The sequence below is a fragment of the Lolium rigidum genome, chromosome 6, assembly GCF_022539505.1.
Source record: "Lolium rigidum isolate FL_2022 chromosome 6, APGP_CSIRO_Lrig_0.1, whole genome shotgun sequence".
Taxonomy (NCBI): domain Eukaryota; kingdom Viridiplantae; phylum Streptophyta; class Magnoliopsida; order Poales; family Poaceae; genus Lolium; species Lolium rigidum.
In genome coordinates this window covers 174,577,617-174,601,500 of record NC_061513.1, presented here as the reverse complement: position 1 = coordinate 174,601,500, position 23,884 = coordinate 174,577,617, and the positions used below count along the sequence as shown (strand labels likewise).

Below are 23,884 nucleotides of genomic sequence, written 5' to 3'. Positions count from 1 at the left end.
GCACTTGTAGCATCGGAGTCCATAGGCATGTGACAAGGTAGGGGCCATTGTGGTGGCGACACAAGATGTGGGAGTCGCCTTATGAGGAAGGTCCTCTTGATGTGCCCTCTCCACCCTTGGAGTGGTAGACACCCTATGATGGTGTTTGTCGCCTTCATGTCGAGGCTCTCGTCTTCGTACTTCATCACCATGTCTTGATGAGTGTCGTCGATGATCCGTGGAAGATGTTGGTTGATGGCGCTCATGTGGTGACTTGTGTCGGTGAAGATCACGTGGTGACATGTGTCGATGGGATCCATGAGGTGGTGGTTGGCGACGACGATCATGTGATGGTGTGTGTTGATGACGATCCTCGACATGCCTAGATGACGGCTCATGTGGCTTGGCATGTTGCTTGCGGCGCCTTGTGGAGCTTGGAGAAGAGTGTCGATGACGATCATGTTGGGGACGCTCTTGATGCTCCATATGATGTACTTGAGGTCGACGATCTTGTGCATAATCACTCTCATGGTGGCGCCTTGTGGAGCTCGTAGACGAGTGTCGATGACGATCATGTTGGGGACGCTCTTGATGATCCATATGATGGTGCCATCGTGGAGGTCCTCTATCTTCATATGTAGCTCCATTGGCCAAGTAGGGGTACGTGGGCGCACCGGTGTTGTTCATGGTGGAGTCGAGGTGAGGCTCCGCCATGGTGTCGATGTCGTAGTCGTGGTGTTGCTCCACTATGTCGTCGATGACGTACTCGTGGCGTTGCTCCACCATGTTGTTCATGCTTGGTGAGCCATTGTCGATGTAGAGCTCGTCGAAGTCGTCCTCAAGGTGGTGCTCCACCATGTCGTCCATGCTTGTTGAGCCATTGTCGAAGTAGAGCTCCTCGATGTCGGTCATGTCGGTGATGCTTGGGGAGCCATGGTCGTTGTCGAGCTCCTCGATGTCGGACATGCCGATGATGCTTGCGGAGCCATAGTCGGAGTAGAGCTCCACATGTTCCTCCACATCCGCGGTGCTTGAAGAGGTATCCTCCTCGAAGTGCTCCGTGTACTCCTCCATATCTTCTTCTTCGCTATCCATGTTAGCACGACAAGATCTATATGGTGTATGTTAGTGGAAGAACACTACCTCGCAACCTTACCGTGGTATGATAAGATCGGGGTGATCCAACAAACCGAGAGTCAAAACAATTGTATCGGGCACTCACACAAAAGCACACGCAAAAGCTAGCAAATATGGTGTTAGGTGAGTATTGTGGAAAGCCAAAAGACGAAATCCAAAATCAAGTTTGTTGTCAAGAGTGGGTGAAATCCAAAAATCAAATGTCAAGGCGATGATCACTATAAACACGGAAACGATATGGAACTCACACACGAGATGAATTGGGTTAGTGCGACCAAGGAATGAGCGGAAAAGTGTAAGAACCCACAACCAAGGGTGCTCGGTGCCACACTAACACAAGGAGAGGCAAAACTTTGGTTGCAAACGGAGAGACAACAAGATTCACACGCGGCCTCTCTTCTCTTTTCTCTCTTTTGCTTAAAAGCTTTTTCTCTTTTGAATTTGGTGGCACTTGACACTCTTTTGTATTTGTATGTATGATGGCACTTGCACACTTTTGCTCTTTTGTGTTTTGGCGGCTTTTTCTCGCACTATGTTAGCGTTAGCTCGCTTTTGCTATTTTGCCACACGAGTTTTGCTTAGAAGCTTGACTCCACACTAGACACACACCTCACAATCGGGGCCACGTGCAATGTCTCGCAACACTTGATAAGCAATGCTCGATAGGATAGATCGCAAAAGAAGAGGGGTTACAAGGGAAATGCAAGTTATACCTAGATGAAAATGTTAGGCGGTGTCGGAACACACAACTTGCGATGATAGCGGTGGTGTCAAGAGTACGGTTGCAAGTTCGGGGTGCCGAGGATGTCGTTGCTTGCTTCGGAGCTGCGGGTTAGTTTCACAAACAAGGCACTCAAACCGGAACAAGCAAACACAAGTGAGCGGAAGAAAAGGGTCAAAGTAGCTTGGCGGTGGTGGCGGTGGTAAGCCGGTGGTGGGTGGTGGCTTTGCTCTTGCGGCTGCGGTGGTGGCGGTGGGGCCGCGGTGGTGTTTACCGGTGGTTTGGGAAGGTGGCGGTGCTTGCCGGCGGCGGAGAGGAGTGGTGGTGGTGGGCGGTGGTGGTGGAGTTGTGGCGCCGGGTCTGGGGCCGGCTGCCCCGGTCTAGAGGCCGGTTGGCCGGGTCCTGGGCCAGCCAGGCCGGTCTGCCGCCCGGTCAACCGGTTTTCTCAACCGGCCGGTCGTTTCTCTCTCCTGTTCTTGAGCGAAACCAAACCAAATCGACCCAAATCGAAGGAAAACGATGGAATTGGGGGCTAAAAGTTGGGGAAATAGTAGATCAAGCACAATAACACCGAATCCATGGACCAAAACCACTCAAAACGCAACGAAATCGCAGATCCGTCCAAAGGCAAATTAGGGCTATTTTTTGGGGAATTTTTTGGGAAATTTTTCAGAGATGAAATTGGGTGGGTGGGGGGTCAAATCCGCGGAAACCAAAAGCTACTGATACCATATGATGAGATCTAAGATCTAGGGTGTGGCCCGATCTCGCGATTGACCCAAATCCAAAGGGGGAAAGTGGGGGAGGATGATGAACGCGAAGAACACGAAGACGAACACACGCACGCCAACCCGATACAATCGAATCTTACCCTCGTGGCTCGATGGACCACGCCAATAGAATCAACCCGGAAGAGACGCGCGGTAGAATTCCGAGGTGAGAGATCGGTGAGGGAGATGAATCAAGGAGTGGGAGAGAGAGTGGGTAGCACTAGAATCTCACACATCCAAATCCATACATCCAACAAGGGTAGCCTTGATACAAAGGGGATCTAACCCTAGGGAGACAAAGCTCAAAGTCATGTTTAAGCCTAAATCTTGTCTAAGGAGTAAAGGGGACGACCTAGGTGCTTATATAGAGGTACAAGGCGGCTTTGGTCGAACAGGTATGCGGTGGACCGACTCAGGCAGTTCCGGTCGAGTCGAACCCATGAAATCCGGTCCAGGGGCCGGTCCAACCGGACCTGGGAGCGGACCATCCGGTCCAAACCGGGCCAGGGACCGGGCGGCAACCGGGAACGTCGCAAATGTCCATCCGGTTGGCGTCGGTGCGATGCCCGGTTGTCTCCGGGGAGGATCCGGCCCAGGACCCGGTTGGCCGGCCCCTGGGCCGGCTGGGCCTCCTCCTCCCGCCTCTTCTTCCTCTTCCTTCTTCTCTTCTTTCCTTCTTCTTCTTCTTCTTCTTCTTCTTCTCTCTTCCTTGCACCATGGGAGTTCCTTCTCTCTTGGTTCTTGTCGATGTCGGTACCTATAGACACCATGATGATAGGCATGAGATAGCATACCATTCAAGTTGGTGTTGAGGTCGACCATAGAGAGGATAGGGTTCAACTTGACATATATGGCGGGGTTTTGCGTTGTTGGTCCACTTGGGGGACTCCTTGGCCATGGTGTAGCGTCGACGATAGGCGGGACTGCACTTGCCGGTCTTGAGGCGGAGGTATCCAAAAACCACCCCGCATCATCTAGTGAATTTAGGGGCTAAATAAAGCTATAGCCGTCTATTAGCATTTTTTTAGCCTACTAATTACATAGGCACAACGGATCTCTTAAAAATCAACGGATCTCTTAAAAAGCTGGGCTACGGCTATTTAAAACTTTGCTGTTTCCCAAATGCAGCGCATGCACTCGCTCAGCCAGCAGCGCAGCCTGCATGCGCGCTCGGTCGGGCCAATGGGGAGCCTGCATGCGCGCTCGTGTCAGTGTGGCACGGGCGGTTGCCGCCGCACAGATATGCGGCGCCGCCCTCTATCAATGTCCCGAATCGGATCGGAGTCGGACACACACTACACTCTCCTCACTCCGGTACCCCACACACAGTGCCTCCCCGCCGCCGGCGGGAGGACCACGCTTCCCTTGTCTCCCCGCTTCTACCGCGAGTTCGCCCCCCTCCCTGCCTTCCCGCCCCTCCCGCGACGACCGGCACTTCCGCTGCCTCCCCGCCGCAGCCGCCAGTTCCTCGCACCGGCGGCACGCCCTGATCTCCACCTCGCCCCTCATCGTCGATTTTGGTGGCCGAAGATCCCTAGGAGCTCGAGCAGCCAGGGACACGACCGCTGCCGCCGCCGTGGACGCACACGCCTCCGAGGTGCAGCTGGAGGCGGATGACGTGCTTCCACCGCTAGCTGCTACCTTGCCATGGTCAACGGCACGACTGGTGCAGCTGTAGATCCTGCTGTTCCTGATCGATCGATCTAGGTGCGTCTGTGATTCTTCTCTTTCTTTGAGCATTCATTCGGCCCAGTTCAATTTTTTTACTATTTTTCGAGAATACATCCTGGAAGGTGTATTAATATATAGAAGAAGGGACAAAGAAGCCCGGCGACGCCGCAAGCGGCCAGTTCATGCTGCCAACATGGGTGGCAGCTCCCCGACCCAAAGCCTACTCTCCTAATTGCCACCACAACTCCACCGGCTCCGGGAAGCCAAATCTATCACTACGAAAGAGCCTAGCTAGACGCCACCTCCCATACTCTTCCCTGATCTTTGTCTTGATCGCCAGGACCGCCCGGCCTCGCCGAATTGAAGACGACATCATTCCTGTGTGTCCAGATGGACCAGAAAACCAGGATCAACGAAGTCCACAAGTCTCGCTGCGAGGCCCCTAGTCCAGGTCTAGAGGTCCACCAGGAGACCAGGTCCTCGTCAGCAGCAGGTAGCCAACCAAGCTTACCCCAACGGCTCAAAGCCCAGGTCCAGACCTCCCGAGCCACGACGCATCCCAGAAGCAGGTGCTGAATCGTCTCTGGCTCCTGATTGCAAAGGGGGCAAGAGGCCGGGGCGGGAAGGCCGTGCCGCTGCAACCTATCAGTTGTCCAACATCTGTTCCTTGAGACGAGCCACGCGAAGAACTTGCAGGAGTAGGGGGCACGCGAGCGCCAGATCTGCGAGGCCGTCGGCGCCCCAACCCTGCCCGCGAAGAAGGCCCGATAGGCCGAGCTCACCGAGAACTTCCCATCGACAGACCAACGCCACACAAACTCATCCGAGCGCTCAGGCACCAACCGTGCAGCGCCCACCACACGCCAGAGGAGGAAGAACTCCGCCACCGCGGCATGCCCCAATTCTGGGCCACAGTCGCGCAACCATTCACCACCAAGGCCTTCCTTAACCGTGCGAGTACTGACCTTGCGGCTGGCCACCAAGGCTAGTAGGTTTGGCGCAAGGTCGGCGACCCACGCCCCATTGAGCCATCTATCCTTCCAAAAGAGCGCACGCTCTCCGTCGCCCAAGACTCGAAGAGGGCTCTAGCCAAATGCGGAATCTGAAGGTTGAATTCCGCCCAGGCTTTGGTCGAGTCTACCCTTTGCAGCCACGCCCAACGGGAGCGCAGAGCAAGGTTGAGGAGGCGCAGATTAGGGAGGCCCAGCCCCCCCAGCACCTTGGGGGATGCGACCTGCTCCCAAGCCACCAGGCAGTGCCCACCTCTCACATCAAGTCTGGCCTTCCACATGAAACCTCGACAGATCTTCGTCAATTTTTTTACTATGTTGTTCCAGTTTTAGTTATGATATGACCAGATTGCGTCTCCCTGGCTAGATTTATTAGTTATCATCACTTGTTTACTCTGGTAGTTTTCACACTACTACCTTTAAAAAAGATTTATGATAGGTACTGATAATAGTGCAGTTGTTGGAGTTTCCCCAACTTGACCTATGGAAACAGTTAGAGAATTGGAGGAAACAGGTGATTCATCTATGGAAACGATCAGAAAGGTCAGTTGCGAGCCTTTCAATTGCCTTCTAAGTTCTTGTGTCGTGGATTAATCCTTAGATACTTCACAAATGAATATTTTACAGTTTTAGTTATACCAGTGAGTTGTTTCCTTCCATAATCATTCACACAATAGGATCATCAGATTGTGGGAGGATCTCTATTTACCATTATACTGAAAGACTAGGCTCACAACTTGTAAAGGCTGCTAGATTTCTTGTGCTAATTAAGGATGATCTCCAGTACATAGTCTGTCATGCTACTTTTTGGTTTCTGCATGCAACAATGATACCACAAGAATAATATTTATTGCACAAACTTGAATGACTAACAGACAAACATGCTCCTATCAAATCTAATATTGATTTTTTTCTTAGCTATGAATTTATAGAACAAACACCCCTTTTTAGATACCGAATTTATAGAACAAACATCCTTTTTTCAGATACCATACCATAGCAGTTAGGAAGCAGAATATTGCAAAACAAAGGTAGGTAGCTGTAGCTTTTGTTTTGCTATATCTGTTAAGGAGACTCAGTTGTACACATGAACTATACTAATTATCGATCTAAATCTGACATATGTTCCACTTTTAGCTTAATCCACTGCAAAATATGTCTTGTTTTGTGTAATATCCTGCTGATATCAGTCTTTCTTGATGTATAAACATGTATTGTGTCCAGATCGTGTGCCTGCAGTGCCTCTACTACCTCGGCCTAGGCACCTTCATGGCGCTCCTCGTCGGCACCCGTGTCCCGCGCCTCACGCTCCTCTACCTCTTTGACTTCGCCATCCTCACGCCGCACACAACCAATGGCCGGTGCACCATAGCTTCTTTCATCCTCGCCGCCATTGCAGGGTACGGTAACAACATCCCCATTCCTCCTTCCTGCCGGCAAACCAACACTTGGTTAGTCCAAGCTACAACCTACTTCTGCATGTTTTAGCAGCACAGGGTTCTTCTGTAGACAGAATAGGTCGACTGGACCCTTGCGCTTGGTTTCGTGGTAATTTCTATTGGTTACAAGAGCAATAGCTGTAGGTGCTAATGCTTTCTAGTTCCAGATCTGTATGTTTAAGTCAGGTATTGCTATTCTAAGCTACTAAGCGTGCAGAATGTAATAGCCATTTCCTGAACCACATTAGTTAAGCCAAGTCTACCTTGTAACATAGAAGCAAGGTGATATTGGCTTATTACTTGTATACATCGAAAGGTTCTTAGTGGAGTGTCATAGATTGCATAGGTTGTAGGCAACCAATTATGACTGGAAGGATGACCTTCTTAGTCTTCTCACCAGTAGACAGACCCTTAAATTATTTCGTGGAATTATAGTTTTAACCCAGAAAGATTTCGCAATCACTTCCCATCTTCATTCTCCAAATCAATTAAGAAGGGTTTAATCCCTAGTATATGTTCTGAAGCAGGAATTCTTATTGCAGCCAGATAGGGGAATTAATCAATTTCCCGTGATTCGTTAGAGGGCGCAAAAATATCGTCCAAATGTTACACTATTGCATATTTTGTGGATGCTGTAAGAAAAGTGCTTACTGTAGTATCTGAAGAAAAACAAAGAAGAATGAATCAGGTTTTGATGCTTCAAGCCTTTTCGGAATGAAATATATCTGCACTCACATTAACACGTCTTGTGTTTTCCTGTATCCTTAATCCCTGCACTTAGGCAAACCTTCTCATGCAACCATCTAAATCGGTCAATTCCCTGCCTTGTTGTAGGTTAGTGCTAGCATTAAGGATTACTCCAGAAACCAAAACCATGCTACTGATGATAAGCCTGCCCTTGAGGCTTTCACAAAGAATTTGTCGTTTGTTCAGCTATGAAGAAATAGGCTTGATTGATATTGATTTAGCCTTTTTCAGTTGTCTAACTGTCCCATCAATATGTTGTGCAAGATATGGTCCATTACTCCAGTATTAACTTTGCTACCATGCTTTCCTTGGGCAGTGCTAGATTCATGCTTTATGTGACTGAGAGAGCCAATAAGTGCCTGGTCTTTGCATGCACCCTCTACATCATTCATCTGTTTATGTGCATCATTTATGGTGGATGGCCAGCTTCAATTACATGGTGGGTAGTTAACATTGTTGGTTTGGCAATTACGTCTCTCCTTGCGGAATTCCTATGCATCAGGCGACAACTACAAGATATTCCAGTATGGATTCGTGCAAGTAAGCAACTCTGTCATAATGAGTTTGTCTTGTTTCATTTTCCTTTTGATGATTGTTTTTTTTACATAAGAATCCTGTACAATTTGTTGCTTATCTCTGTAGACCTCTTACTGAAGTATGCTTACCCAAGAGTCTTGTGATAGCTCGGATACTAGATTGACTAAGTTGTTAATACATGCTGCTAATGAACTTTGAAGCTATGGATGGCACATTATATTACTTGAATAAGTCTGCAATTTAGTAATATCCTAATTTTTATGTTGTACTCCTGCATGGTTCGAAGAAATAAAAGCAATTTTTATGTTGCGAGCGTGCTTGCTGCAAGCTTGGACCAAGTTCTTGTTCAGTCACTGGTTACAACATCTTGCTAATTCAGTTCTGGCATCTAATCATGAATTCTAGTAGGGTTAAAATGCTGACTGCTGCTTCCTTCTCGGCTTAGCCGAACTCTAGCAGTGCTAACGTGCTTAGCTGAACTCTTTATCCACATAATCTTAGTGTAGTTCTGGCGGGTTTAACTGTTATTGTCGGAGAATGTTTCTTATATACAGTAGTTGAAAACCAAATGTGCAACCTAGCGTAAGTTCCGACTGCAATGCATTATTAGCCCACATGATGATATGATCCAAATAAGGGAGCATTTAGACTTTTACCTAGTCCTGTCTATAGATTGAGTGGTTAAACTGAAGTCATTCCAAATGAGGTCCAATAGTGTTTGGCTAATAGAAAACTCAGTAGAACTCTATCTGGGTCAGGCTGGGCCCACTGGTCACTGGGTACCAAAAACCTATGTAGCTTCTTTCACTTCTCGTCAGGTGGAATAAGAAAAGTTTATGGGCTCAGAATTTGTTTTTTCGCCTTGTAGTAACAAACCTCGCCCAGCCGTTCTAGTTCAGCTGGGGTAGGGTTGCATGTGCTCCTAGACAAAAAATCATTGGGAGCAACTACAAGCAAGCATTACAGGCTCACAGCATTTTCTGAATTGAAATAGTATGGGGACATGCAGCACGAAAATAAACTTATATTTGACCTGGCTTATCTAATTATCTTCCTGCCATTTTCAGCATGGCTAAGTTCCTTCAGTGAAAAGATATACTCCCTCCGTCCTGAAGAGGATGTCTTAGATTTGTTTAAATTTGGATCTATCTAGATACCAAATAGTGCCTAGATACATGTAAATTTAGACAAACTTGAGACATCTTTTTCGAGGCGGAGGGAGTAGTGTCTTCTTTGTTGTTTAACAAACATTATCGGTAAATAACATGTCATCACTGTTTAGATTCCTAGATAAGAGAATATAGAGGTTAAGTAACGCACTTTTTGTACTTGGAACTGAACTCGGTACATGTACAGTGTTAGTTTCCCTCTTCGAGTCACTGTTTTGTTGGATACAATCTTGTCCTATCACAACATAGTAATCTGCTAATTATTTCATCCTTCCTTCAGGTGTGTAATCTCAGAGACTAAAGGAGTATAGGTGGTTGCCAACTGTTGTTACCCTCGAAGGGATGCTTGTTAATATCTTCTTCGGAATACAGAGACTCGCGATGCATGCTTTGTTCTTTGATTTACAAGCAATGTTGTTCAATCCCACAAATATTTTGATGTAGTGAGCATTTATATGACTAAATAACAATACCATCGACCATCAAACCATCGACCTGCATTGCTTTTCATTGAAAAGATTCTTCTGTTCCCCACTTTCCAAAGGGTCCAGGCAACACATGCAGCGAAGCAAACCTCCTTCTGCTTGATCTTCTTGGTTGAGCCTCTGTTGATCATGCTCCACCAGTTCCTGGCGGACGTGTTGGCCAGCGCAACGCCTACATTTTAGGTTGATAGCGCACAGCATTGGTCCATATCTCGCGAGCATAGGTGGAGGATGTGCGCAACAGTTCTGTTGGTCTGATCGCAGAAGCAGGTGCTGTAGTGCAGCCATCCTCGAGCAAGCAGTCTGTCCCTTGGCCGGTTCCGATTTTGAATTAGCGGACAGAGATCAAGTTTGACCTTTTTTGTTCAGCTTTGGTTTTCCCAAACATAGTCTAGCACCGGCTGCGGAATCCGCCCAGATATTGTGTCTGGTAGGCGCTCTTTGCAGAATCCCATCAGCAGATTCCATCGAATAGTATCCGTTCCATCTGACAGAACTAACAGATCAACCTGTTAGTTCAGAACTAACACCGTAACACGGCGCAGTCCCTTCATCCATAGTCCATAGACCATTCTCCAGTGCAGCATTCACCCCGTACTCCAGAATTTTGCTTGTTTGCCATCTCCCCAAAAGACACAAGTGCATGCAGAGAACAGAGCTCGACCATATATCCTGGTGGCAGTGAGTTGTGATAGCTACTACCCCGTCCGAATTGTAGTCTCCGTTCTCGCATTCTCGTTGTTGTGCACATAATTAACTCTATCAATGACACAACGTTGCTGTTTTTCTCCAAATATGGCCAATCATTTTTTTATCAGCATGTCACAACTCACAAGGGATTTGAGTCCCCTTCCAACATCTATCAGTGTCATCCCAACGCAACCGAAGAGACCATTCGTATCAATAACAGCAGCGATGTTGGTTTCTTCCCATTACGGCCAATCATATTTTTCTTTTGATCAGCATGGTCAGAAGGGATTTGAGTCCCCTTCCAACGTCCATCAGTGTCATCTCATTCGTAACAAAGCCAACGCAACCGAAGAGCCCATTCTTATCAACAACATACATTAAGAATATGGTACGAAGTATATCAGCAGAGCAATTCACTCAGAAACAAAAAGCTTTTTTCAGCAGAGATGTGTTCACTTTTATCTTTTCAATGTTTGCGTGCCGTCAGCCATACCAAAAAGGTAAGAAAGACAAAGCCTCTGTTAAAATCAAACACACAATCAAAAACAGCACCCGAAAAAAAACATGGAAAATCCAAGACAAGAAAAGAACATTGACAGAGAAGCTGAGGGGAAGAGAATCTATTGAGCAGGTAATTTCTACCTTTGTGGAGCAGTATGTAACCCTGATGGATGGAAACATTGTTGAGGACTTGCTCCTCGGGGCCATGATCAACATGTTTTAATTTAACTAGGGCTCGTTTGGTAGTCTGGTCAGTTTTTGGTCTCTGTGCTAGTGATCTGGAACGTATCATGCGTTTTCCTAGACGGATCATGGGCCATAATTGACGTGTCGTTTGGTTGCTCGCGAATAGTTTTTTCGTCCCTGGAGATTTGGGTTTTGGCTGATTGGTTGGCCGGTTTTAAGATCAGGTAGCAGCTGAAAACGAAAATGCTATTGTTTGGTTGCAACCCAAATTAGGCTATTGTTACCTCTTTCCTTGAGTGGTGAGGTTACCAGTGATCATCGATACGAAATCTTGCCTTTTGTGCTTGCTTGTGCCGAGACTACAAGAATCATATACGATACGAATTAGGTTCAGTCGACTCGGCGGGACAATTGTTCACAGACCACAGTTCAGACAAAACACACTAGGACAGTAGAGACACAATACCAGCAGAGATTCAAACTTCTTCTTCCACGACAACACACCTGGTGGCATCGCCATGTTCCGGGCACCTGATCATCGCCTCAGTGCAGGTGTGGTCGAAGATGACCACACTGAACTCACTAGTGGACACCTTCTTGAAGGTGAGGAACTGCCCTATCTTCAGCTGGTGGGCGATGGCGAAGCCTACCCACCCCTGGTCGATGAATGCTCCGGCGCCGACTTTCTTTGTAGTCATCCTCCAGCTGCAACCAGTGTTGCTGCGGACGATGATGTTCGAAGGGATGTGTCTGAACCACTTGATAAACTTAGAAGGGATTGCGAGCTGCTCGAAGGTGGGCTTGAAGATGATCCGGAGGAAGTGTTCCGGTCCTACATCGTCGTGGAAGTGCCAACGATAGCCTTCCTTCCTCGACGCTTCTTGGACAATCCCTCGTCACGAACCTCCGCAGGTGCTGAAAGGACACGGATGTCGCCTAGAGGGGGGGGGGGTGAATAGGCGATTTAAAACTTTTATGAGATGGGCTTAACAAATGCGGAATAAAACTAGCGTTTACTTTGTCAAGCCCAAAGCCTATATACTATGGTTCACCTATGTGCACCAACAACTTATGCTAAGCAATACAAGCAAGTATGTGATAGCAAGATATATATAACTTCAAGCACGATGGCTATCACAAGGTAAAATGCATAAGTAAAGAGCTCGGTTATAGAGATAACCGAGGCACGCGGGAGACGATGATTTATCCCGGAGTTCACACTCTTGCGAGTGCTAATCTCCGGTGGAGAGGTGCGGTTGCTTAGTGCTCCCGAACGCCACAAGAGGCTCACCTTGAGGTGTGGTTGCTCGATGCACACCAACGCCACAAAGGCCTCACCCCAAGATGCGGTACTCACACCACACACCGAACGCCACGAAGGCGCCTCACCTAAATCTCCGGTGACCCACGCCACAAAGGCCTAGGTCACGGTTCCACTAAGGGATTTCCTTCGAGGCGGAAACCGGGCCTTACACAAAGATTGGGGCACACATCCACAACTTAATTGGAGGCTCCCAACAAACCGCCACAAAGGCCTAGAATCCGTCTAGGGTTCCAAGAACCCAAGAGTAACAACCTTCTTGCTTTCACCACCACGAATCACCGTGGAGAACCCAAACCGATGCACCAAATGCAATGGCAAGAACACCACAAAGATGCTCAAGTCCTTCTCTCTCAAATTCCAACAAAGCTACAAAAGCTATTGGGGGAATAAGAGAGGAAGAACAAATGAATTCACAAAGAACACCAAGATCAAGATCTAGAGAGTTCCACTCACAAAGAGATGGATTTGATTGGTAGAAATGTAGATCTAGATCTCCTCTCTCTTTTCCCTCAAGAATATGCAAGAATCATGGGAGGAATCAAGAACTAGGGCACGCTTTGAAGTACAACAATGGAGGGGAGAGAGAGAAAGTGAACCAACTAGCCCAAGGAGGAAGAAGGGGGTCTTATATACCCCCTCCCAACGAAATATGACCGTTTGGGACCTCCCAGGCCGGAAAATCCGCCCCCGGGCCGGATTATCCGCCCCCCGAAATCGCCCCTGGCTCGGGCCGGATATTTGGCCGGATATTGTCCCAGTTTTGGTCATTCGGGCCGGATTATCCGCCCCCCCGAAAACTGCGAAACACCAAAACTAAAACGGGCATAACTTTAGCATCCGGACTCCGATTTTGATGATCTTGGGCTTGTTTTGAAGCTAGGAACAAGCTCTACAAGATCATGCAGGAAACCATCATAGTCCAACAAGGGAGGATAGAAACAAATGATGAAAGGTTTGACCTATCTAAAAAAGACATACCGGTGAAACCTCCAATCTCGAAAATGCAACAAGTTGCCCATGCAAAAACCATTCTCAATGAACTAGAGCTTGTCATGAGAATAATCACAAGCTCTAAAACATCACATGGATAAGATCCAAATAAAACCAAGAAAGATGATGAACCAAACTCGAAAACGCAACAAGTGATCTATGCGAAATCCGTTTTCGATGAACTAGAGCTTGTCATGAGAATAAGCACAAGCTCTAAAACATCACATGGATAAGGTCCAAATAACAACCAAGAAAGATGATGCAAGGATGAAAAGGTTTGAGCTCTCTCCGAACGATACGATCGAGTTACTCACTCGAGAGCCCTCTTGATAGTACGGCAACTAAACTATAAACCGGTCTCCAACTACACTATGAGACCGGTGAGAAACAAACCCTATCAAGAGCAAACCTTATACTTGCGCATTCCACTTGAGCTCGATGACGACGATCTTGACCTCAACAAGATGGAACGCCTTTCCCGCTTGTGCTTGCTTGACGAAGTCTTGTGGATTGCTCCCCCATAATCCACCATGGGAGAGCTTCTTCTTCGGCGCATCTTCACATAACCATGACCACCATGTGGATTGCTCCCCCATAATCCACCATGGGAGAGCTTCTTCTTCGGCGCATCTTCACATATCCATGATCACCATATGGATGGCAAGACTCAAGCAAAGGATCTCTTCGAGATGGCTCATCTTGAACTTGCACTTTATTTCTTCATTCTTCATCATGTTGATGTCTTGAAGTAACTTGAGGGCTCACTTCATCTTCATCTTCAAGACATACTTGACACTTGATATCCTTCATCAACTTCTTCTTATTGCAACCTTGAAGCCAACATATGGTTCAAGAATTGCCTATGGACAACTCCTACAAATATAACTCAATGCAAACATTAGTCCATAGGGATTGTCATTAATTACCAAAACCACACATGGGGGCTCCATGCACTTTCAATCTCCCCCATTTTGGTAATTGATGACAATCTCTTTGAGAGGGTTTATATAAGGAATTGAAGTAACAAATAAGTTGAATATATAGAGCAAACTCCCCCATAATATATGCATGTGTGAATGATCTTGACTTTCATTGCATATATTGGCATTCAAAGCCTAGTGGAGTTTCCTCTAAATATTCAACTATGCAAAGCAACAAGATGCAATGCAATAAAGGCACATGCTTAAGCACAAAGCAAAGACATAACCAAATTCCCTTAAACCCTCCAAACTTCTCCCCCATTGGCACCAATTTCCGAAATGGGTGAAAAATTTAGAAGGCCAATATAGTGAGATTTCCTCCATAGCGTGTGCATTTCTCATAATTTGAGTGGAATCAAATGCACATATCCAATGACGAATATTCGGAAGGAATCACACTATAGATAGGATCAAAGATTGCAAAAAGATAACAAAGTCAAGAAGCTTCAACAAATGAAGCAAGCAACCAAATGAACCACAAGGAAGATACCAAAAGAAAGATAGATATTATGATAAGATCAAGAAGATTGCTCTAAATAATATGAGGAAGCTCCCCAAGGTTTGTACACAAAACTAGACAATTTGCATTGGAGTATAAAGTGCACAAACATGGAATTATCACTCCCTTAATATCATTCAAAAACAAAAGATACCAAGTGAATCAAACTCTAATGATCACCACAAGATAGTGTTCTAAATCAAATGAGGAAGCTCCCCAAGGTACATGCATAAAATAAAATGTTGCATTTGAATACAATATGCATAACATGGAATCCTCACTCCCTCATTTAAAACACAAACATTTGTGATAGATCATAGATAGAAAAGTAAGCTAAGCACTTGCAACAAACAAATAGTTGAGCAACAAGTAAGAGGCACCATAATAAAAAGGCTCAACCAAGAGGATATGTGAAAGGCATGATAAAGCATATTATAAGACTATTACAAGGATGAGCAAAAAGCATCATCATAGTCTTCAATGAATTATATTGCTTAGCATGACCAATCAACACGCAATAAATAAATAAGATATCAAAAGGAGATGTATAATCTCTTATGTGTACAAGTTTCTCTAAGTGGGCAATATCACAAAGATATTTATCCACAAAGAAACATGCACACACAAAATAGATACGCAAGAAAAATAGTATGATATCCAAGACGAAGTCATGCAATATACCAATAAGAATTTTTGCTTAATAGCATGGCCAAAGGCTCAATTTTATCTCATTGTACATTCATGAACTTCAACCACAAACAACTAAAATACATCACAAATATCAACAAGGGATAGAAGATAGTTGGGATGCATTTGAGAAAGGCAACAAGTATCACAAACGGGGATACCAAAAGAAGTAACTAAATTTGCACTTTCATCTATATTGCACATGTGAGATCCTTGAGGAATTGATATGCAATAAAATTGCTAGATAGGCATCGTTGGGATGGATGAATCATGAGCATGATTTAAAATACTTCCCAACAAATGCACTCATCTCAAATTACTCACATTCACAATAAAGAGGTTTCATTAAGACTTTTGCAAGAAGCACAACATTTGCAAATCAAGAGATTCATGCCAAGATGCAACCATAAGGTTGGATACAAGAAAAGTGTGCATGAGAAGATACTTGTTACCAAGATAGCATTGGTGTGGATGTAGTAGATATGTGTTCGTTGACCATCCTAGCTTGCCTCAAGTTACCATTGAGTCACCACTTCTTTCCATATTGTGAGACAAGCATCCAATGCATATCTATTGTACCTAACACAAAGGTAAGTACAAAATGGTCCCCAAACTAATTGGGTCCGAAGTAGTTAGACACACTACAACATATAGGACAAACTCCACAATTCTATGTGCATATAGATATGAAATTGAATTTCATGCACATCTTAGCCAAATTAGGATTTGATGGAGTTTACCCTATATATTGGATCAATGAAAGTGACACATGCCATAAGATATACATATATTAAATATGCATGCACAATACTTCCAAGAACCAAAGGAAGATACAATTTGGACAAAACACAAAATAAATCAAGAGGCAATGGTTGCCCAAGTTATATCAAAGAATCAATATCATCACAAGATTGACTCCAAATACTTATCTCATTATAAGAAGCTAATTAAGCCTAAGCACAAAGGAATGAGATAACCAACTCCCAAGAGAGCAAGGTTTCCAACAAATAAACCAAACCCTCAACACTTTTTATGATGGCACAAAGTACCAAAAAGAAAATTTATGTCTCCCAAAACCAATTTTTTGATAAAGATCAAGAGAAGTTTATATAACAAATATAGGAGAGCTCCCCAAGATTAGTGCATCATCTAGGATTTAGAATATGGATACAAAATGCACACAACTAGGATCATCACACTACCTATATCTACTAAAAAATGCTAAGAAAGTTTGAATAGAAAAATTAGATCCATAAGATGCAAGGAAGACACATGGGAGTCAAAGCACAACAAATTCATGGCAATAAATAAGGCAATTTAAACACAAGAGCCAATGTAGATATGATCAATAAATATCTACCTCATAATTGATTACCAATTGTCCTAGGACAAGAGGTATTAGGAAATATTTCCCGGTGGTAGTTTGTAAGTATACATAAGATCATATTTACAACGAACAAAGCATATGGTAAAAGATAAGAGTTAACCATCATGCAAAGATAGTTTCTTGATAGCTTCATTTAGTCATACCAACATGCAAGGCAATTAATAGTATTCATACCAACATGCGAAGCAATTAATAGTATTCATACCAACATGCAAAGCAATTAATAGTATGACTTGAAGCACATGGTTTTCCAAAAATGTATTGATGGACACGTTGTGAAAAACCATGCCAAGAAAAACTTTCACAAATAAGATCCACAAAGATATTAGCAATGAAGCCATTTAAGCAAATTGGAGCTTGTTTGAGCAAACATGCCACATAGGAGAGAGATAAATTACGGTATCAATTCTATGTGACACAACCTCAAATGTTCATATTTTCTAGGCTTGTAATATGCACAAAGCTTATTACTCCCCCATAATGTGATAAGGAATTTATTTTCACAAGAGGCAAGTAAGATCCAACTAGAGATATTAATGGACATTAGAATTTGAATTTCTTATGAAGATGACATACCACATAGAGACTAGATAATCTTGCAATATCAATTCTAAGTGATATTCCTCATGTACACACATTGTTAGGATCATGAAATTCCCAAAGAAATATCACTCCCCCAAAATGGGATAGTCCATTAATCGCTCATAAGAGCCATATAAGATACAACAAGATGCAAAGTGGCTCATACACAAACACAAATACATGGTGTGCAACCCAACATGCATAGACTTGATTTCTCAAGAAAAACAAATAGGAAACACAACATATACAAACACATGTTAGGAACAAAAACTAACACATGCAAAGGGGCGAGTAACTTTCAATATAAATGAGTTGAGCACATGTTACCGCAAGGAGGAACATTGGATATATGATAGAAGCAAGATAACCAAGACTTGGCTTGAGATAATATAAATGATGAAGATCCCTTAATTCTTCATGATGTAGCCAAGTCACCAATGCCCTCCAACAAGCACCTATTGATCAAGTTTTGGATTGTTGGTCCCCAACTAAGTTGGGTCCTAAGAGGTTAGTCACAATAGGCTTGGCAACCCAAATGGTTCTTTTCTTGACACCACTTTGAGCACCAACATATTTGGCAAACACATTGCCACCCTCATCCTTACGAAGAGAATAAACATCATCAATGGAGATAGAATTGGATGAGGTACCAATAGTGCAAAAAGAGGAGATGTGGCCCTTCTCACGACATATGTAGCAAGTTCTTTTCCTCTCCTTCTTCTCACTAGATTTCTCCACAATGGGAGCATTGGCTTGATTCTTCTTGGGAAGTGGAATTTCTTCAACTTGAGGTTGAATATGAGTTTGAGCTTGAGGCCGCTTCCCTTTTTGCTTCTTCTTCAAAGGGCAAGATCTAACATGGTGCCCTTCAATTTTGCACTTGAAGCAAACAATCTTGGCCGGGTCTTTGACTTGTACTTGGCCCTTCTTCTTCTTCTTCTTGTTGTTGTTGTTGTTGGACTTGTTCTTGTTGTTGGATTTGAATCCAAGTCCACTCTTGTCATTGGGGGATTGTTGCACACTTAACATCGTGTCAAGTTTGCATTTCCCTTCATGACTCTTTACCAAGTCATTCTTCAAAGAAGTGACTTGAGCCTTGAGCTCTTTGATTTCCTCTACATGGTTAGTAACAACACAAGTACTAGAGGAAGTAGAACCTTCATTGTTAGAGCAAGAAGGCAAGGAAGATAATTCATCACAAGATTTAGCAATATTATGAGTGGATGAATTACTAGGACTAGCACATGGCAATATAACATTTTGAGTAGTAGTGCTAGTACCCACATGAGGCTCACAAGGTGTTGCCTTAGATATGATAGCCTCATGAGCTAACTTTAGCCTATCATGAGAGGCTAGAAGATCCTCATGGGAGCTAGCAAGCTTTCCATGATTTTCTTCCAATTTCCCATAATTGCTAGTTAGCAAATCAAGTTGAGCCCTTAGCTCAACATTCTCCTTCAAGATAGATGCTTCACAAGAAGTAGAGTTAGTAGCACAAGCATCATCACAAGACATATCAAGAAGAGAGGGTAACATAGCATGCTCTTTTAAATATGAAGCTTGTAGTTTCTCATATGACTTGGTGAGGATAGAGTGTTCGCTCTCCAAGGCCTTGTGGGCCTTGTCTAGATCATCTAGATCCTTAACAAGTTTATCATGACCAATACCAACTTTGGACTTTTCATTTTTAAGCAATTTTAGTTTAGCTTTAGCATGGTCTCTTTCTTTAGTGAGTTTATCAAATATTTCATTTTGAGACACCTCAAGGGTTTCAAGTTGCTCCTCTAGAGAGGCTACGGTATCTTGTTCTTCTTCAAGATCATTCTTTAAGGATGCTACATCATTGGCATACTCTCGTTCAAGAGCACCCTTTTTATCAATGGTGTTCTCATGCATCCAAATAAGTTTTTGGCTCTCAATAGCGGTAGTCAAGATTTCAAAGAAGTGAGTGCTAGCAATTTTATCTTTGCAAATAACCTTGAATACGCTCTCACCCTTATCGCGTAGAGAGACAACCCAATCCTCTTCTTCATATTCATACTCATCCTTATCACCACGAGACATATTAGGTTCCATGGTAGGAGGTACCGTGGAACCCTTGGCCATAAGGCATATATGAGGACCGTGAGATAAAGACGAGGAGTTACTTGAGGCTCCTTTCAAGACCTTGTCTTGACTAATAGAATCTTTGGTTTCCTCTACATTGTTAGACACACAACAACTAGAGGAAATAGAATCATTTTTATCATGGCCACACGACAAATCAAGCATATCATTATGAGATTTATTCAAGCAACTTACACATGATATGCAAGGACTATCAACACAAGCATGTAAATCATTTCTAGTGCTGGATGTGTTTAAGTCCAAAGATGAAGCATTGCAATGAGATAGAGATGAAGAATCATCAATAGTAAGATCAATATCAACATTGCAATTTTCATCACCACTCACCATATCATTACCTTGTGTCTTACCACACTTTGGTGAAGTGGATGAAGATGAGAACTCATCACGGCCGGAAGTGGAAGCAATACAATCATCCTCAATAATATTGGACACATCATATTTATCTTGAATCTTTGTCCATAACTCATGAGCGCTCCAAAAAGGCAAGTACGGAAAAAGACCTACATCTCTCAAAGCATTCATAAGAACATAAGAAGCTTGAGAATTGAGATATAAATTTTTCTCATCCTCTAACGATAGATTTTGTGAATCCATAGGAGGAGAAAAACCTATATCTACAATTTTCTCCATATGAGGGTCAATGTCCCGAAAATGACTAAGCATGCAAATTTTCCAAACATCATAATTTGTACCATCTAATATAAGAGTGTTATCGTGCACTAATCCTCTAGCCGACATCTTTACTCTCAAGGCGGTGAAGCCTAAGAATGAGAGACCTTGCTCTGATACCAATTGAAAGGACACGGATGTCGCCTAGAGGGGGGGTGAATAGGCGATTTAAAACTTTTATGAGATGGGCTTAACAAATGCGGAATAAAACTAGCGTTTACTTTGTCAAGCCCAAAGCCTATATACTATGGTTCACCTATGTGCACCAACAACTTATGCTAAGCAATACAAGCAAGTATGTGGTAGCAAGATATATATAACTTCAAGCACGATGGCTATCACAAGGTAAAATGCATAAGTAAAGAGCTCGGTTATAGAGATAATCGAGGCACGTGGGAGACGATGATTTATCCCGGAGTTCACACTCTTGCGAGTGCTAATCTCCGGTGGAGAGGTGCGGTTGCTTAGTGCTCCCGAACGCCACAAGAGGCTCACCTTGAGGTGTGGTTGCTCGATGCACACCAACGCCACAAAGGCCTCACCCCAAGATGCGGTACTCACACCACACACCGAACGCCACGAAGGCGCCTCACCTAAATCTCCGGTGACCCTCGCCACAAAGGCCTAGGTCACGGTTCCACTAAGGGATTTCCTTCGAGGCGGAAACCGGGCCTTACACAAAGATTGGGGCACACATCCACAACTTAATTGGAGGCTCCCAACAAACCGCCACAAAGGCCTAGAATCCGTCTAGGGTTCCAAGAACCCAAGAGTAACAACCTTCTTGCTTTCACCACCATGAATCACCGTGGAGAACTCAAACCGATGCACCAAATGCAATGGCAAGAACACCACAAAGATGCTCAAGTCCTTCTCTCTCAAATTCCAACAAAGCTACAAAAGCTATTGGGGGAATAAGAGAGGAAGAACAAATGAATTCACAAAGAACACCAAGATCAAGATCTAGAGAGTTCCACTCACAAAGAGATGGATTTGATTGGTAGAAATGTAGATCTAGATCTCCTCTCTCTTTCCCTCAAGAATATGCAAGAATCATGGGAGGAATCAAGAACTAGGGCAAGCTTTGAAGTACAACAATGGAGGGAGAGAGAGAAAGTGAACCAACCAGCCCAAGGAGGAAGAAGGGGGTCTTATATACCCCCTCCCAACGAAATATGACCGTTTGGGACCTCCCAGGCCGGAAAATCCGCCCCCGGGCCGGATTATCCGCCCCCCGAAATCGCCCCAGGCTCGGGCCGGATATTTGGCGGATATTGTCCCAGTTTTGGTCATTCGGGCCGGATTATCCGCCCCCCCAGAAAACTGCAGAAACACCAAAACTAAAACGGGCATAACTTTAGCATCCGGACTCCGATTTTGATGATCTTGGGCTTGTTTTGAAGCTAGGAACAAGCTCTACAAGATCATGCAGGAAACCATCATAGTCCAACAAGGGAGGATAGAAACAAATGATGAAAGGTTTGACCTATCTAAAAAAGACATACCGGTGAAACCTCCAATCTCGAAAATGCAACAAGTTGCCCATGCAAAAACCATTCTCAATGAACTAGAGCTTGTCATGAGAATAATCACAAGCTCTAAAACATCACATGGATAAGATCCAAATAAAACCAAGAAAGATGATGAACCAAACTCGAAAACGCAACAAGTGATCTATGCGAAATCCGTTTTCGATGAACTAGAGCTTGTCATGAGAATAAGCACAAGCTCTAAAACATCACATGGATAAGGTCCAAATAACAACCAAGAAAGATGATGCAAGGATGAAAAGGTTTGAGCTCTCTCCGAACGATACGATCGAGTTACTCACTCGAGAGCCCTCTTGATAGTACGGCAACTAAACTATAAACCGGTCTCCAACTACACTATGAGACCGGTGAGAAACAAACCCTATCAAGAGCAAACCTTATACTTGCGCATTCCACTTGAGCTCGATGACGACGATCTTGACCTCAACAAGATGGAACGCCTTTCCTGCTTGTGCTTGCTTGACGAAGTCTTGTGGATTGCTCCCCCATAATCCACCATGGGAGAGCTTCTTCTTCGGCGCATCTTCACATAACCATGACCACCATGTAGATTACTCCCCCATAATCCACCATGGGAGAGCTTCTTCTTCGGCGCATCTTCACATATCTATGATCACCATATGGATGGCAAGACTCAAGCAAAGAATCTCTTCGAGATGGCTCATCTTGAACTTGCACTTTATTTCTTCATTCTTCATCATGTTGATGTCTTGAAGTAACTTGAGGGCTCACTTCATCTTCATCTTCAAGACATACTTGACACTTGATATCCTTCATCAACTTCTTCTTATTGCAACCTTGAAGCCAACATATGGTTCAAGAATTGCCTATGGACAACTCCTACAAATATAACTCAATGCAAACATTAGTCCATAGGGATTGTCATTAATTACCAAAACCACACATGGGGGCTCCATGCACTTTCAGGTGCCCCAAGCTGGATGTGCTCATTCTGTACAAAAAAACACATGCCATTAGAGGTGGCTACTCACAACAAGAAAGTGCACAATAGATGAATAAGGACATCGAAAATATTGGCGATGCCTCATACATTGGGTCACACAACAGGCAAAAGAACTATCCCAAAACTAAGTCTAGTGTGCAAGGAATGTGGCACACACGACTAAGTTTTAGAGCATCACTTTGCCGTCCATATTGACACATTTTAATCATTGGCCAAGGTGGAAGAAAAACCAAAACATGACTCATACATTAGGTCCTACGGAAGGCAAAGGGATTGTCCGCGAACTAAGTCTATTGCGCAAGGAATATAGCACACACGACTAAGTTTGAGGGCGGCACATTGCCTTCCATAGTGCCATATTTGAATCATTGGCCAATGCACAATTGATGCACACGGTTGGATAACACCATTGAAGAAGAAGAAATATGCAAAGCAAGGTAACATATGCCTCATAGTATAAGGACATATGGAAGAGATGTTTGATCAGAATAATGGCATGGTCATGTTCACTCATGCCATAGGTTCTGATCAATCCTCATCTATAGTATGATTCATGGATATAATCATCGGCCTAGTTCACTAACAAACAACAGAAGTACCCGTTCAAATAGAGGGCAATGTACATTACAAATGGTACTTAGTGTACATTACAAATGCTACTTAGTTCAACCATTAGCAGAATCTCCTACATTACATCTCTAACACATTCATCACTCATCACTAATATCCCTAATCCTCTTGAAATTTTTCATGTTATATATATTCAGTTTGAGAAGATCGTATATGTGATACCCTAACTTTCTATTTTCATCTTTAAGACCCTGTTTTTCGGCCAGCAACACCTCTCTTTCTACATCCACATTTCTATTTCTTAGACCTCATAACTTGTGCTTGATTTCTCTGCAATTCTTCAACTCGTCCAGCTCGTCTTGCGCTCGGGTCTGAACAAACTAGAGCTACTCAGCTTAATCTTTGACACAACAATCACAACATGGGAAACCCCAGCACAAAAAACCATTCCCCTCTTTGCATGTACAGTAAAATCAGACAGTGGTGGCTGCAAGTACACAAATCAATTGT

The 23,884-nt window shown here is 44.1% G+C and overlaps 1 protein-coding gene across 1 annotated transcript; it reads left to right on the top strand.

The window, feature by feature from the left end:
- The first annotated feature begins 4,164 nt into the window (after window positions 1-4,164).
- Window positions 4,165-9,714, top strand: LOC124667489 (protein SYS1 homolog). Its single transcript, XM_047204755.1, has 5 exons — window positions 4,165-4,314; window positions 5,728-5,831; window positions 6,513-6,688; window positions 7,791-8,014; window positions 9,461-9,714. Exons 2-5 carry the CDS (start codon window positions 5,772-5,774, stop codon window positions 9,466-9,468), a joined length of 468 nt encoding a protein of 155 aa, XP_047060711.1. The 5' UTR covers window positions 4,165-4,314; window positions 5,728-5,771; the 3' UTR covers window positions 9,469-9,714.
- Window positions 9,715-23,884: the final 14,170 nt, after the last annotated feature.

Excerpts from the sequence above, each read along its gene's own strand:
- LOC124667489 (XM_047204755.1), top strand. The coding sequence starts at position 5,772 with ATGGAAACAGTTAGAGAATTGGAGGAAACAGGTGATTCATCTATGGAA. Across the intron at positions 5,832-6,512 it reads CTATGGAAACGATCAGAAAG|ATCGTGTGCCTGCAGTGCCT; the intron begins GTCAGTTGCGAG and ends TATTGTGTCCAG. Across the intron at positions 6,689-7,790 it reads ATCCTCGCCGCCATTGCAGG|TGCTAGATTCATGCTTTATG; the intron begins GTACGGTAACAA and ends TTCCTTGGGCAG.